The sequence below is a fragment of the Malurus melanocephalus genome, unplaced genomic scaffold (genome assembly GCF_030028575.1).
Source record: "Malurus melanocephalus ecotype Western Australia unplaced genomic scaffold, MMel_1.1 scaffold_127, whole genome shotgun sequence".
In the NCBI taxonomy this organism is placed as follows: domain Eukaryota; kingdom Metazoa; phylum Chordata; class Aves; order Passeriformes; family Maluridae; genus Malurus; species Malurus melanocephalus.
Genome location: NW_026623359.1, coordinates 1,437,743 through 1,454,399, shown reverse-complemented (window position 1 = coordinate 1,454,399; position 16,657 = coordinate 1,437,743). Strand labels below are relative to the sequence as shown.

Below are 16,657 nucleotides of genomic sequence, written 5' to 3'. Positions count from 1 at the left end.
GGTGTTGTTATTGCTGCTGAATGCATTTAGATGCTTAGCCATTCTTGTTGAAGTCAAAGATRGTATTAGAGCGTTTTAATTTATTAGAGTCCTCAACTCAAATAGCCAAGGGAGCTTCTTACACATAGAAATATACTGAAAATGGACAGATATGGACTTAAAAAAAAATCGTATTTCAGAAAAAAATCAAGCATTATTATATAAATTCAGAGTAAGGTCCTGTCACATTTACCAGGGAGCTTGTAACTTGTAAGTTCAGCATCAGCATCACTTAGGAATTTTTCAAGTCCATTTTTCAGCTAGTTTGTGCACGGAACTTATACTGCACATTGTTTTTCAGCCTCACCAGTGGATAATAGTATATGTAACCAAGTAGTAACAACAGTGGTTTAATCTTCAAAAGTCCATTTGTTCCACTACAGATGCACTATTAAAACAACAGATGTATTTAATAAAGTAATTACAGAATGTCATATTACAACTTTTCCCATTTCACTGTGACAATTGTGTAGTTAAAAAAAAAAAAAAATTATACAGCTAGAAAACCTGTACAAATGAGTGAGGAAAAACAATCACTAGATTTGTTCAAAATGAAAAATCCTGATGTTTCATTTAAATGAACTGTTCTGCTGTTGAAGACAGACCTCCTTATATTTGTAAGATAGTTATTTTGTAAAAATATACTTCCTTACTCTACAGATAAGGTAAGTAATGGTTAAGAGGGCAGTTTTAGAGTAAGTACTAGAAAAATATTCTTTACTATGACAGTRGAGAGGCACTGGAACAGGTTGCCAAGAGAAGCTGTGGATGCCTTACTAAATCTGGAACTGTTCGAGGTTGGATGGGGCTTTGAGTAACCAGGATGAGAGGAAACAGCCTCAAGCTGCACCAGGGAAGGTTCAGGTTGGACATCGGGAAGAATTTCTTCACTGAAATAATTGTCAGGCATTGGAACAGRCTGCACAGAGAGGTGATGGAGTCCCCATGCCTGGAGGAATTCAAGGAATGACTGAATCTGATGCTCAGTGCTATGGTCAAGTTGCCATTGTGGTGTTTGGTCAAAGGCTGGGGTCGATCGTCTTGGAGATCTTTCCAACTTAAATAATTCTGTGATCTAGAGAAAGATGTCCATGCCCAAAGCAGAGGCATTGGGATTATGGGATCTTTAAGGTCCCTTCCAGCCCAAACCATTGAAAGATTTTATGATCATGCAACAAAAAGCCACCCCAAATACAGCATCCAGGATTAGTTAGTTGTTAGTGTTGGAAAGTTTTACACATTTCATGGCAAACATCGTCCCGAGTTGTTGAACTGGTGCAAGGGGAATCAATGCTTCTCTTCAGCAGAGACCTCCCCACCCACCAAAACAGAACAGTGATGTAAAAAATCAAAGTTTGCCATCTGAAGAGAAACCAGTCACTGAAGGAAAAGGACAATCCTCCTGAGCAAAAAACCTCTTAGTTTTAACCCTCACTCCCAGCTTTACTGGAGGAGCACCTTCCTCATTTTTACTGTGTTCTGTGTATTAACTGTGCTGTCATTTGGGTTTGATTTATTATTCTAACAGCTCAGCCTATAGTTTAAGTTTCATAGAGACAGAAGAATAGTATCTAATACTGAAGTCCTGTATTCTGGAACTGGAAGGTGGTAGGACATACATAAAAAGTCAAGATTACTTTCTGACACAAGCTTGCACTTGGTGTTTTCCCCCAATTTTTACCTGCCCCACCTGATCTTTATTGTAGAACATAGGACATTTAATTTCACTACATCTTTCTAAAATAGCTGTAGAGTTGCCAGAACATTTAGGGGTTAAGTAGCTTTGTTGTTCTCACTTGTGAGTAGATGTACAGCTGGTCAATACTGTGATCAGGAAAACAAGGCCTTGATATTCAATTTAAAACTAAACCAGCCAACCCACCTCCCCCACCCATCCCACCCCTACAGAAACCTCTGGTGCACATGTTTTGATACTGGGATGAAGTGAGCCCAAGCATGGCATTTGTACAGTGACAGTTCCCTCCCTTAGAAAATCCAGTGTCCAAATTCCACAGCTTTGTTTTATGGATACGAAAGATGGATGAACACAGACACAGTCCTAAAGTATTTTATGCATTTTTAAAAGCTGAGCCACAAAGATGYCACAATACTCCTTTAAAGCTCTATGGTATGTAAACTCTAGAGACTGGAAGGGACCAATTTAAGTTATTGATCATAACATTTCTTCTGATAACTGCTACAATGCTGTGGCRTCAGAAGATCCAGATCTGTTATCTGACAGCACCATGTAAAAAATGTTTGTAATTACCCAGTGAATTCCAGCAAAGGCAACCCAACATGTTTCATTAGACTATTTCATATTTTTGTAAGCTTATTTTATTTCTTTGCTGTACAAACGCAGAAATGCAAACAATTTCAATAAATCTACATCAGTAACTACTTAGAAATRATACAACTATGTACACAAAGCCCAACTATTTCACTTCAGTGTTGACACCATAGTTCATGTAGAGCTGGATGCAAACAGCACTACACAGAGTAAGGCATAACTCTCAGGATATTTACATCTTGTTCTTTATGGCAAAGGCTTCCGATACACCAGTTCTTYGTTACACTCGCATTGGGCAATCCTGCTTAGTAGTGCAACCTCAGAACTGAAAAGTGCATTTCTTCATTTTATACATTCTCACACGTATTGTGGACCATCCCAGAAACAGTCTTCCAACCTTCCTTTTTGGAAGTAATTAATTATCTTTGTTTTCTGTCAATTAAAACTTAAGGTAAAAATACCATTTCCCCAAAGTTAACATGCAATTAAGAAAACAAAGCTCCTAAAAGCAACTCCATAAACTGTTGTCTTCTGAATTGGGAACATAAGCAATCCTGTGAAAGCACTCAACCAATTTTTCTAAAACACTTTGGAACATTTCGGGTCACRAAGTCTGCAGATCCAAGCAGCTTTGAAAAAACCCTATAACACAGACATTTACATTCTGTATTAGATTTCTGTGTTGTAATTAATCTGGCATCTCAAATAGGTTTTTTTCTTCCATCGGAGATCTCACTTTGAAAGTAAAGTAAAAAAGAAATATGATTACTGCCATATTTTTTACAGTACTGTGATACGGTAGAAAATACAATTCTGAGCTAACTCACAAGCAAAATAAAGTAAAAAGATGCCTAGGGTGAAAAAGTCAACTCTTCCCCTCAACTATAAAGCAGCACTGCTAAAAATAAATTCTCCTTTGTGTTCTGAGCTACTGCAATTCCTGCCACATTTATTTTTAAGCCACAACATCCTGCAGCACTAGGGTTCTTCAGAATCTATATTCCATCCACTCTTGTTTTAGGACATTAAGATATTACATCCCCTTTTCTGTCTGCCCTTCCTTAGGGAAGGAATGAATAGGAGCACAGTCTCTTTTGAAACAGCATCCTAACTCTCATGGCAACTCTCAGCTAAGCTGGCCTCTGTGGTGCAGCAGCTGAGAACTGACAGACCACCTCCATCCACAGGAAAACAGCAAAGAGTGAAGGAAGGAAAAGGTCAGGGAACAAGAGTGCCTTGCTGTGTGTGCACGTGCCTGACTCTCTGACCTCCTGCTGCTGTGAGGTAACAACAGCAGAGACTTCCAGGCATTTCCTATACTCCCACACCACTTGGCCACAAACTATGCACAGAAAATTATACTCATTTAACAGTACAGCTTGCAGCTTTATCAGAATGGTATGATAATCTTAAAAAAATTACTACAAGTGGATAAAAATGTAAAAGGAGGACATTACCTTCATCAAGACAAATTGATGGCTCAGTTTCATAAGTCACAGYATCCATATCTTCACAAGTTTTGGCACCTGGTGTCTCTTTTTCCACCTCACATAGATAGACATCAATGGGTCCTTTTGTGCTCTTCACATGTACTTGTATGCGATCCTAYGAAACAGCAACTTGTGTATAATCCAAAGAACAAATCTTACACATCCTTTATCTATTTTTGCAGGTATGTTAAAGACAATAGATTAAGAACAGAATGAATACAGGAGGGCCATAACTATTTAAAATTGYGACTACTTCCACATAAATTATGACTATTACATACATTTGTAGGACAATTATGATGCAGAATTAAGCTACAGGGTTTTCATTTTTGATGAACATGCACTTAAATATTTGATTAGTCTTTCTACTGACCTTTAGACATATGACCAAGAGTTACTATATGTTTAGGAAGGGTAACAAAATTTAAAAACTTGACATAGTAGTGTCATGGATCAAAAAAAAATCTGGAGCACACAGCTTTAATAACATAGTAAAGCAACTAATCCCTATCGCTTCTACTGCTTTCCTTCAGCAGCCATCATACTGTAAGACAAGTGTGATGTCTTAAAGATTTACTTGCTGTGTTTATATAGCAAATAAATCTTAATGGACATATGGAAAGAACACTCTGTTCTCTCTAATGTACAACTTTTTAAATCCTGCCTTCTTATTGCTTCAAGAGGCCTTTGGAATTTTGATCTTTTTGATCATCTCCATCAGATGAGAGACAACTTCTTTGACCAGGGAAACTACTGGAGTTGTTATTCAGTGCATCTAAGTCTTCTGGTTGTACTGATTCATCTCCTTTTCCCAAGATATCACCACCTTTCTGTGCACACAGCTTCAATGCAACTTTAATGACTATACAATTAAAAATGCTCATACAGAAAAGAAAGCAGAATTAAAATTTCATTTGTTATCTGAAGTTGACTTCTAGGATTTCCCCTCTCAGGACACTACAGTGGACTCCCAGYAGACAGGCTCCAGTACACAGGTGCAGCACTGCTGGGTGCAGGGGGCTAAGGTCTGGCTCCTGTGTGAGACCAGAATGGAGTCCTGTGCATTGCACCGTGGGGTGAAGACAGGGCACAGCCCCCACCTCCATGAGAAATCCCTCTAGATACAATCTACCAGAGTGACAGAATGTTTTCCTTTTCCCAACCATACTGTACAATGCATACTTTATTACAGCCATTCCATCCTCTTTAACAAAACCAGGTAACTAAAGCTTAAATACATGTAATAATTTAGATTAAAAAGGAAAATACTGCAAGTAAGTGTCTAAGACTTGTTTAGTGGAACACAAGAACAATGAACTGCACGACAAAGAAACGAGAAGTCAATTCTGACTGCTGGGCAAAACGTCGAATTTGAGAACTTTTGTTTATTTATGAGAAGTGTGTAAAACTTACGTCTTTAGGAACTGGTATTTCCAATTTGGTTTCCTCTGGAGCTCTGATTGCAATCACAATCTGTTCCTGAAATGCCTCAATGCTTCGGATATCTTGGTAAGTCACATAAGCTAGTGTATACATTGGTCAAGGATTCTGTAAAGCAATTTTCTAATGGGTAGAAGCAAAGAGTGTGATGTCAAGATATGTTGAGGCAGAATACCAACTTAGGAAAACTGATCAAGAACTCAGCTGAGGTTAATAGCAGCTTTGTAAAATGAAGTGCCAGCTACCAAGCAGAAAAATGGTTTTCTGTATTTTTAGGAAAGGGAAAGAAAGCTTTAAAAAATATATTCAATGTTAAATAAAACCTGAACGGTTTTTACAGATGCTGTCGCAAGTCTACAAAGCAGAGGGAATAGTGTCTTTYACAAACTTCTTTCTATTTTGTCATAGCATGAAAATTATTTCCTGGGACACTATAAAGCCATATTCTTAACCAGTAAGTGTAAAGAAAATGGGCATGTTTCACTTGAGCACCCACCTTAATATTCTCCCAACAAGGTAACTAATAATACTTTATTGTAACCCAAAGCAAAATTCAAAATTTATGCCATATATTAAAATAAGTATATTTTCTATTGTCAAAGCCCATCTGAAAGTCAAAACTGCACTGGAACCTCTTTCAAGAGGCAAAACAGTATTAGGACACAACCAACACATCATTATATGTTCTTGGCAACAGGGCACCAAGACTCCATTTTGAGTCTAAGCAACTTGATCTCACCAGTAGATCAAGACCAGCCCCTGAGACAACTCTTTAGTGGAGAGAACAAGGTGATGGTCAGGGTACTAAGACTATTGCCCCACTTCCATTCTTTGACAGTGGAAAGGTCACATAAGCAGCACTCCCCTGACAACAGGCCAGACTGTCCATGACACTGCAAAGCAAGACACACGACTGGCATTCTCAAATGCAAAATAATCAAAAGTTTGCTATTATAAAGCTCATTATCAAGCCTTATTGCACACCTGTAGTATCAGCCTATACTTATTGCTAGATATGTGAGGTACCTGCAACCAAAACCATGTGTTAAAGTAATACAAGATTTGAAAGGATATTTTGCATTTTCTTTGTCATCTGTTAGTTCAAATATCTGATGAGCACAGTCCTTGATTAATTCATCCAGAGCTTCTTCCATGGCTGCTAAGTCAGAAAGTTCATCTTTAAGGTTTTGCTGCTCTGATGCTTTTCCAACAACTTGGTCAAGATTATTACCTCTAAAAGGATACAAAAGTTGTCTAGTATGTTTATATAAATAAAAGCCTGTTTATTAAACATCAAGTATACGAAAGAAAACAGTAATGAACTCAGGCATCCTTTACTCTCTTGAAATATACTTTTGCAATTGCTACTTGCTAACATATTAAGTAATTCATACAGTCTAATGATACAGAGGAACTTAAAATACCATACGAGATGCATTTTAATATGCTTAAAAATACTCTCAAAATTATAAAATTATTAAAGATTATTAGAATTTACTGCTTCAGAAACCGTAAGTTTCAAACCGGACTCACATCCACTGGATAAGATTCTTAGATCTTTTCTGAATCAAATGGATTCCATCCAACACATTGGTGATGTCATATACCCTTCGTTTTCGCACTCCAAGTGTTGTTGCTACTTCATTTAAATCAAGGACACCGTCTGGAGCTTTTTTGAGAAGAGCCATAAATCTTCGTGTCAAAAGCACCAAAGATGCATCAAATCGAGGCTTCCTGACTGCCGCAGTTTCTGTGAAGTTTTGATAGAGTATTTAGAGTAAGCTACTATTTAGCATGAAGTATTCCTTAAAAAAGTGATAACGATKAAGTAACAATGAGGACAGAAGTCTGGAAGCACTGCAGTTTTTAATGCTGACATTGCAATAGCATCATAAAAAGCCTATTAACTACACATAYCTTCATTTATTTGTAATGATTTTATCTAAATAGCAAGCATGCATCTTTACGCTTTCAACATTCATGACTTCACACTGCTAGTATGGATATAATTAATAGTTGAGTAACTGTATGTTCTGTAGGACAAGAGATCAGATCACTGAACAAATACCAATAAAACCTTTCATTAACTATAGCTAATGCTGGGGCRCTGCCAGAGTAAAGGAGCTCTATTCTCTGCTCTGTGACACTGTTAAAATATCTTTTCACATCCTTTTGGTCGAGTTTAACCAGCAGACCTCCCATTTAACAGTCAGGCATGGTTCAGGAGTCAGCTTGRCAYCAGGACTGTTTCAGCCCGACACAAYCCATCTRCTCTGGAGCKGAAGAACTTAGTATGTGAATGAACTCTGTTTGCACTATTTGCTCTCTGGGCAAAACAACTGGTCAGTCCATTCTTTCATTTACTAATGCAACAAACATCTACAGATACCCTGACATTCTGTTTTAAGAGAGATCCTTATGAGGAACATATTGCTTCACATCTGTTATTTCATTCAGTGTTCAGCATTTCTCCTGCTCTGCTGATATGAGATACATTACAATTTTTCATTTGTCTACAGCATGTACTCATATTGTAGAAAGGCATGAAATATCGCAAAATTAATTTTCACAAGTGAAACACTTGTGAAACAACTTACTTGTGAAGCAACTTACTTTTCACAAGCCGTGCATCATTGTGCGTGTTCACRTTGATCACTGGTGCCTGGGGAAATAAAAAAGGAAAAAACAACTGTTGTAACATGCTATCTACAGGGGGAACTTCTTCAGAAGTAAACCTCAAATCTACTTTAGATGTTACAGCCACCACAGTTCTAACAATTCAGCAGGTATTACTGTGAAGAAATGTCACTAGACAGAAGAAATATGTGCTCTTTAATTCCTGTCAGAATTTTTAGCCACTAATCTCACATCTCACTGTTTTCAAAAGTAGGAAACACCACTCATGATACTGACTTGCTGATTGTAAGGCAAGCTGTAATTTCTTTTGCCTCTTTTGTTTCAATTTATGGCTATTTCCTTTCAGTCTCCCATCATTTATGACTGCAAAGTGTCTGACCAGCTTTTAAAGTTCTTAACTGCCTTGCAAGTACACCATGAAGCTGTGTCAGAGGAAGTTTGGGTTACCCATTTGGAAAAGGTTCCTTCCCCAGAGGGTGGCTGGGCACTGGAACAGGTTCCCCAAGGAAGTGGTCACAGCAGCAAGCTTGCCAGAGTTCAAGAAACTCTTGGACAATGGTCTCAGGAACACGATGTGACTCTTGGGATTTTCCTGTGCTGGGAAAAGAGTTGGATTTGATCATCATGATAGATCCCTTCCAACTCAGCATGTCCTAAGATTCTACAGAAGGGCTGCTGTGGCTTAACACCTCAGGAGTTTATAACAGCCTTCCTGTACTAGTGGGCCTAAATCAAGCCCAGCATTCCAAGTTGCCAAGTAAGGAAGAAAAATCACTTCTGTCAATTTACTGTTTATTCTCCTGCTAAGACAGTCTCATATGCCTCAATGTCAGGGTATGGGGCAGGGGCATCTTTAGCCCACTATCCATTACCCCAGATTCTTTCAACAGCATGGTCCCCCAGCCTGTACTACTGCAGGGTAAAAGCCCAGGTAGGCCTTGACACTTATTTTCAACTTCTGGGTTGAAGTTTATGAGGTGTTAGATGACCCCCCTCTTCCTCCAACACATAAACATCATGAGGGGGCATCTCACATCCTCCACCTATGAACAAGACAAGCCCCAGAATAGACCCCTGAGGAAAGTAATTTGTAATGTTTCTGAGTGATGTATGAACTACTAACCACTACTCTGATCCTGAAGGTCCAGTCAAGTATTTTCTGCTCATGTGGTAGGTTACCATCTGTAATATCCCARCTTCAAGGTAAGACTGTCATTAAGTCCTGCTACAGCTACTGTAGTTGACATCCAASGCTTTGATCTACAAATCTAATCATTTCACCATCATGGGTAATCAGTTTGCAGGTATAGTTATACAAGTTATTCAATCACCTTCTCCTCTGTGGGCCTAGAAATAGCTTCCCAGAGAACTTGCTTCATGGCTTTCAAAGGSACTGAAGTGAGACTGATTTAAGCTGCAGCTGACTTCTACTTTTGACCTCTCAAAACTCGCACGAGCAACCTCACAATGACATYAGCCAGTTCTCTCAGGATGTATCCCAAGAGGATCTTACCAATTTGTTTGGGTTGAGCTTTCTCAAGATTCCTAACTTGCCACTTTTCTGTTGCTGGTCATTCTATAAGACACAAAGCCCAAGAAACATCAGTTCTGAAGTGCCTAGCAAGGTGGTTGAGTATGGCACCCTTACCTATGTTAACTCTTCCTAAATCACCRGCCCCATTTAGCAGCAGGTTCACCATCCCCACCACTCCCCCTTTACTGCTAATGTAACTCTCAAGGAATACATTCAGTGCAGTAGCTCAGGGTGTAGCTGCTGTGTGAGCTGGATGCTGTACTCTGGAGGGTGAGAGTCCCAGGCAAGAGGCTGTGAACTGCAGGCACAGGAACCTGTGGTCCCAGCCAGGGGACAGGACACTCAGAAACATAGCAGGAGCTGAGGATCTCTACACTGGGGGGATCCTCTGATGGAACGCTTAGACTTTGAGGGTAGGCAGTGGTTGATCCTGCCAAGCACCCACCAAMACTGCTCTATCATTCCACAAATGGTCAGGGGAGAGAAGACATCACAAAAAGTTTGCAAGTTGATAGAAAGACTGGGAGGGATCACTCACTGAATACCATCATGGGCAAAACATTCAACTCGGGAAKATGAACTGAATTKATTACAAATAAAAYCAGAGCAGGACAATGARAAATAAAATACATCTTAWAAAAACACSTTCCCCCACCCCTCCCTCCTTCCCAAGCTCTACYTCCTCCACACCAGCAATGCAGGGAGATAGGAATGGGGTTCATCAAATGTTGTTCCTGCTGCTGCTCAGGGAGAAGAGTCCTCTGCTTCAGTGTAGGGWTCTCTCCCATGGGCAACAGCCTTCCATGAACTTCTCCAATATGAATCCATCCCACAGCAACAGTTCACCAACTGCTTCAATGTGGATCACTTCTTCCCCAGCATGCAGTCCTTCAGGCACAGCCTGCTCCAGCATGGGTTAGGGGTCACAAGTCCTACCAGAAAACCTGCTCCAGCACAGGCTCCACTCTCCATGGGTCTGCAGGTCRCTACTAGGAGCCTGCTCCATCATGAGCTTCCCACAAATTCACAGCCTCCTTTCAGGCATCCACCTGCTCCAGCCTGGGTCTTCTCCATGGGTTGCAGGTGGATCTCTGCATCACTGTGGTCCTCCATGTGCTGCAGGGGTGCAGCTCCTTCACCATGGTCTGCACCATGGGCTGCAGGGAGTCTCTGYTCCTGCACCTGRARCACTTCCTCTGCCTCTTTYTCCACTCACCTTRGTGYCTGCAGAATTGTTCCTCTCATATATTCTCACTCCACTCCTGCTTGGTTGCATTTACAATTATGCAATAACTTTTTTTACCTKCTTAAATATRTTACYACAAAGGCACTACTACCATCTTTGATTAATTCCACATTGGCCAGYGATGGATCCATCCTTGAGCGGCCTGGCATTGGCTCTGTGGGACATGGGGGAACTTCTTAGAGAAGCCACCCTATAACCCCCCACCTGGTATTCAAACTTGACCACAAGAACCCAATACAGGGCATACAAGCCCAACACTTCCTTTATTTGGGTCCCTGTTTGAGCTGTTGTACCAAGATTAAGTTATTTTAAGGATCCAAATGTCTGAGACTGCTAYAGAAACCTGGGGTCAATCTGATGAGGGGACCTTGCCTGATTCTTTTGAGTGTGGGAGTRCAGTTGCAAAGGAACTTTGGTACTAGCTCAGGTGGTACGAGAGTGACTGACAAGAGAGGCTCCTGCCACTCTTGRTCAGACAGGGAAATTTTTTTAACATTGTGACCCTCAACATTCCTGACGAGTTTCAACAACTTTGGTTCTCCAAGCATCATATCTGTATGTCCAGACAGTTTTAYCCTTGTTCTTTAGTCTGTCCTTTTAGGCATATGTGCTTTTTGCCATGAGTGTCATGATGAAATGTGTTTCTGTTTACTCACCTCCATCTCTTCAGCTCCTCCAGTTTTCAAAGTTGCCTTCCCTAAAACCTCAACTACCTCTTGCCAGAATAAGCTGGAGTCTTGAAGACTGAATAAACTGGAGTCCAAGCYTTCCTTACCATACTCAGGGTTTTGAGTATTCCATTGTTGAGAAAACTTCCCAGTCTGACCATTCAAGAGACTCTCTGGCAGTCATACTCCCAATGACAGAGGCTTTCACTGCTGGGACTGAAGCTCTTTCACAATGGGTGGCCGCAGTGACCCGATGGGAGGCCCACTTGAATCACTATACACTACACTCACACAATCAGATGTCTTCTTACTGGTTCAACCCCACATTTTCCATTGCAGAATCTCAGATGTCTCTCCATAAAGTAATTTATTCATGGTGCAGCAACACAGAAACAGYCCAAGCTGGTAGCTCTGAAGAGGGACCCACAATAAAAGAACCTCTGGATTTTTACACCCTCACAGTCTGCCCAGGTAAATATTGCTCTGCTCCTGCTGTGTCTCCCCATGTGCCTCTTTTAATCCACCCAGCCAGTGTCACCATCCTTATGCCCTTTTGTTATCTAAATGTTTGGCAGGTCATGGTTTCTGCTATGTCCCTCAGTATCCACTCAAGTGGTCAGTGCCAGCCATCTTCACCTCCTTTGTCATTCCAAGAGYTGGGCAGTTCACAGCCTCTTGTCTCCGGCTCCCACCCTTGGCTCCACTCATCTGCTGCYTGCACCAGATGTACTCCTCGACATCCACTATCCCACAGCCGTCACACTTGTGAATGAATACCACATCTTTGRCTTCCCTGTTTGTAAGAAGCTGATTCAGGAAAGTATCACCCACGGTAAGCTCATCTAAACACGTACAAAAAGTAGCTGTGCCAAACACCCTTTGCTTCTCACAATCGYCACTTCAATTACCCACCTAAAAACCTATGGGTACTCCTTCACAGGTTTAAGAAAATGCTACCAAGCGACATTTAACCCAACTATCAAGATTAATTAAAAAAAACAGTAATACATTTTGAGAAGTTTCATAAATCTAAAAGTATGCACCATCAGGATTAACTAAAAAAGGAACATTCTAAAAAGCTTTACAAAACAGGCTTTTTTGTTAGCTATCTCATAGGATTGCTAGAAAGTAGTGGTGGCAGCTATATGGAAGATGAATACCTCAACATCACAGCCGTTTACAGGAGAAAACACAGTTGAAGGCTCTTTTTCTCGTAGTTAACTACCACATACGTAGCTCGATTAAGAGGCTACGGGCAGCACAGGCAAGAAAATACAYCCCTTTGCATTGTAGCACTTTCCCGGGAGGCCCTCTCCAACGCGACGAGGAAAGGAATCATCCCAAGGCTCCTTTCGAGTACCACGCTGCCAGGCCCGCCGCACCTTTCCCGCCCAGGGATGTAGGACGGGCTTTCGGCCGCCCTCACAAGCTCCGAGGCAGCAGCGCAGCTGCAGCGCCGTCCCGCCCTCTCCCATCCACAGCGCCTCCCGCTATGTACCTCACTCACAGGCAGCGTGTCCGGCTGCAGCGGTCGCAGGCGCTCCCACTTGTCGGGGCTGGCCATGTCCGCCCGGCCCCTCCTCCTTGCCCCGGCCGGCCCGGAGGCGAGGCGCTGGAGGAGGGGAGGGCGCGCAGACGCCCTCACGCCGAAGCTCCGAGCCCCCGGCAGGCGCGGGGCGCCGCGGAACCGCTGCCGCCCTCGCCACAGCCCGTCATGGCCGCCGCTCCCGCGCGCGCCTGAAGCTGCCGCTGGGGCGGGAACGGGCGGGACCCGCGCACGCGCCTTCCCCTCAGCCGCCGGAGCGCGCGCGGCGCCGCGAGCTGCTCCCTCCGCACCCATCGGCCCCCGCGCGCTCCCGCTTTCCCGCCCTGCCCGGCTGTGCCCGGCGCTGCGCACCGCGCCCGGAGCGTCCCCTGCGGCACTGGACTGAGCGCCGCCAGGAATGTGCMCAATCCATTCCATTCCTCATTTCCCCCCTCATCAGCCTGCCAGACCGGCGGAGGAAAGGCTCTGCTCGCCCCAGTCCTCGCCTTTGCCGAGCGGGAGCGCACTGAGCACTGCAGCGGCCAGCGTGGTTTAAGTGGGGGAATCACAGAATATGCTGCGTTGGAAAGGATCGTCGAGTCCAACTCCTGGCTTCGCACCGGACACCTCATAAATCACACCATGTGCCCGAGAGCGCTGTCCAAATGCTTTTTGAACTCTGTCAGGGTGGTGCTGTCACCACTTCTCCGGGGAGCCTGTTCCAGTGAGCAACCACCCACTGGGTGAAGAACCATKTTCTAATATCCAGCCTAAACTTCCCCGGCACAGCTTCAGGCCATTCCCGTGTCCTGTCCCTGGTCAMCACAGAGATCACTGCCTGCCCCTCCACTTCCCCTCACRAGGAAGCTGTAATGGCAATGATCCTTCCCCTCAGTSTCCTCCAGGCTGGACAGACCAGGTCCCTCAGCGGCTCCTCATGTYTGCCCCTCAAGAAGGAGAGGTTCTGGTTACTGCAGGGAGGGAGATTTTCCTCCAGGTAATARCAACATGAGCAAGGGGAGCATCCTGTCTGAGCACTGCCATGCAAGTAGGTGGGAGACTAATTAGTATTTATTTCCTGCCAAATTGCTTGCTTTTGTCATTACTTGATAGTATGAAGCAGCCAAAGCTGTGTGTGTTGCTCACTGGRGAGACCCAGAAAAAATGTCCATGTGGAGAATAAGTTAATTACAAGAGGTTTGTTAGTGAAGGGAAAGGTGTATTCCTCTAGGGCCAGCAAATTATGGCGTGTCCAAATTAAACCTCATAATTTACTTCTCAGCAACATCCTTCCCCAAATCCCATCTCCATTGCTCCTGCCCTTTTCTCCACACTTGTAATAACTTTTTACAAGCACTGACTGATGCCTTGCTCATTTCCCAGCCTCAGCAGTAGTCTCAAAATTTCCAATTGCATAGAGAACTTCTGCTTGTCAGACAAAAACATTTCTTTAAAACACAGTTCCTTGTTAGATAGCCCATCTGTTGCTTGATTGCTCTTTATGGCAATTACAATTATCTCTTCTACAACAGTCTGTCATGGAGTTCTTTTGCTTAAAGAGTTATGGACTATTTTGCTTCTCCCACCTACACTTCAGGCRAAATTTCCCATCACTTCCTAATTTCATCGGACGTGTAAAACTGCCAGTCTGGTATGAGGAGTTCAAAGCCATGAAAAAATTCATATTCTAATATGACAGACCAAACATGTCAACCAACACTCTATTACCTTGAAAAAATACTGAATTCATTTTCATTGACTGTGCTTCACAGCCCTTCCAGTTAGACATTCCTTTAGAGTATCTTATGGTATCACCAATGATACATCAGATGCCTTGAGGGAGGATGGAGCTTTCTTCATAGCAGCCAATTTTCAGTCAAGTACTTGCATGATAATAACTTTCCTTATAGAGAAGTGTAGAACTAAGGTGAGTTGTTCTTGTGCTCTAATGAATTAACACAAATAAAAGAGGGGAAAATATGTTCCAGCTCCTCAGAGGCCAGATGTCTGGTTTTCAGGAGATTTGGAGTTGTGTATTTAAAGACTTSGTGCAAATGCTGGTTGTTAATATTGTAAGGCAAGGTTAGACTGCTGCATGTGCAGGTTTTCCTGTCACAGAAGGGACATATGAATACAGAGAAGTGTAAAAATGCTCATTTTTGTATGGGCAACATAACCTGATTGCTACCTTCTCTGTGGTAATGTACATARTTCCTTAAGGAATGAATATTTCTCCCTCTTTTTAATATTCTGGAAGATGTATTTTATCATTGCTATTACAGGTTGTATAAACCCACTGTGATAAAGCAGGTTTTTTTTTAATGGAACAGCAAAATGATTTGGAGTAGATGTCTAGGGCCACTTTAGTTTGAGGTGATGTAAGGAGTGTGCCATGCAGCGTAGAAGTCACTGAATAGGAATTGGTTGCTGGTCAGATATTAGGAGGAGGCAAACAACTCAYAATTTGAGGATTAGGATACATGAATTCCTGTATTAACCCATGTGGAAAACACTGCATCAACATTTAACTATGCTGTTGTTCTAGCCAGTCATAAGACCAAATCCTCTTGTTCCTGTGCTTCTCTGTCTCTGCTTGCTGACATATCTAACGGAGCGAAGAAGAACTCCACATGGATTCAGATTTAGGAAGAGTTTTCTATACTTATATGAAAATTAAAAAGCATTCTTATTCTTTTAAATTAAAATTAGATTTTGAAGTAACTCACTTGACTATGAGGAGTTTTTGCTCTGGTCTTTTGTTGATAAAGGGTTTGATTCTAGTGTGTTATTTACATTTTATAAAGCTGATAATTAAACATCACACATTCTTTATTAGTCCTGTAGATGAAAATGTAAATTATACCCCATTTACTGTTCTCTTAATGCCTATTAAAATGACTGTGCATTTTTTAAATACCTCCAGACATTAATTGTTCAAAACACGATTCTTAAAATAAAAGATTTGCTTATTTATCTGGAAGTGGTTTCTTTTTCTTTATTTTGATTCTTAATGTACCACCAGGGGGCAATAATTCATTTCCTAAATCTGATCTTTTCGCCTCAAAACCTGCCAGCATACTGAATTCACTAACATTTTTGAATACCTGTATGTGAAAGTCAAAACACAATTTTCTTAAAAATGCTTCTCGAATTACTTGTATGATTTAATATTTTACCCTGCATTAGTTAGGCTTGTAGGCTTTACTTTTATTTTGAGCAGCTGAAATTAGACTGCTTTGTAAAAGTTTTTACTGGTGAGCCTCATGCAGCACTGAAATGGTGAAAGGTTTGGATTTCATACAGTATGGGATTTTTTTTGTGGTTTTTATATTGCCTTTGTAATATTCAAAAATTTGTTTTAATAACATTTTTCCCATTCTCTTACTTTTTGTTACACTAATATCCTATTAATATTTACTAACCTATATGTGTGATCCTGAATTTAGAAATATATCCCCTAACAGGTACCTTTATATCCTTATATTGTTGGGGCTTTTTTTCTTTATGTACATAGTGGTTACAACATTTTGCAGTTAAAGCCAAGGCTGCCTCTGTAAATCTCTACAATGCTGTATCAAATGCAATCTTTCCTTTCATAATAATAATCTTGTAACTAGATAATACATTAGGTGCACATATATTGCTGAAGAGATGAACCAGAGGAAATATCTTTCTACAAAAGTGCCAAAGTACAAAACCATAAAAGGCAGCAATAGCTGTAAATATCTATTTGAATTACATGGGATTATAGAGTTATCCATATTTTTGTAAATTAGTATGTCAGTCTG

The 16,657-nt window shown here is 41.5% G+C and overlaps 1 protein-coding gene across 3 annotated transcripts; it reads right to left on the bottom strand.

Moving 5' to 3' along the window:
• Nucleotides 1–566: 566 nt before the first annotated feature.
• On the bottom strand, nt 567–13,081 carry E2F6 (E2F transcription factor 6). Of its 3 annotated transcripts, none has more exons than XM_057370480.1 (7): nt 12,843–13,081; nt 7,873–7,921; nt 6,793–7,009; nt 6,334–6,492; nt 5,233–5,347; nt 3,787–3,934; nt 567–3,064 (listed from the first exon to the last, which is right to left on the bottom strand). In XM_057370480.1, the coding sequence occupies exons 1-7, from the start codon at nt 12,906–12,908 to the stop codon at nt 3,018–3,020; spliced, it is 801 nt and encodes a 266-aa protein (XP_057226463.1). In that variant the 5' UTR covers nt 12,909–13,081; the 3' UTR covers nt 567–3,017. The 3 variants fall into 3 exon arrangements, with proteins under 3 accessions (XP_057226463.1, XP_057226462.1, XP_057226464.1); XM_057370479.1 differs by having other exon boundaries at nt 570–3,064; nt 12,852–13,081; XM_057370481.1 differs by lacking the exon at nt 12,843–13,081 and adding an exon at nt 8,344–8,402 and having other exon boundaries at nt 570–3,064.
• Between the last annotated feature and the right edge of the window lie 3,576 nt (nt 13,082–16,657).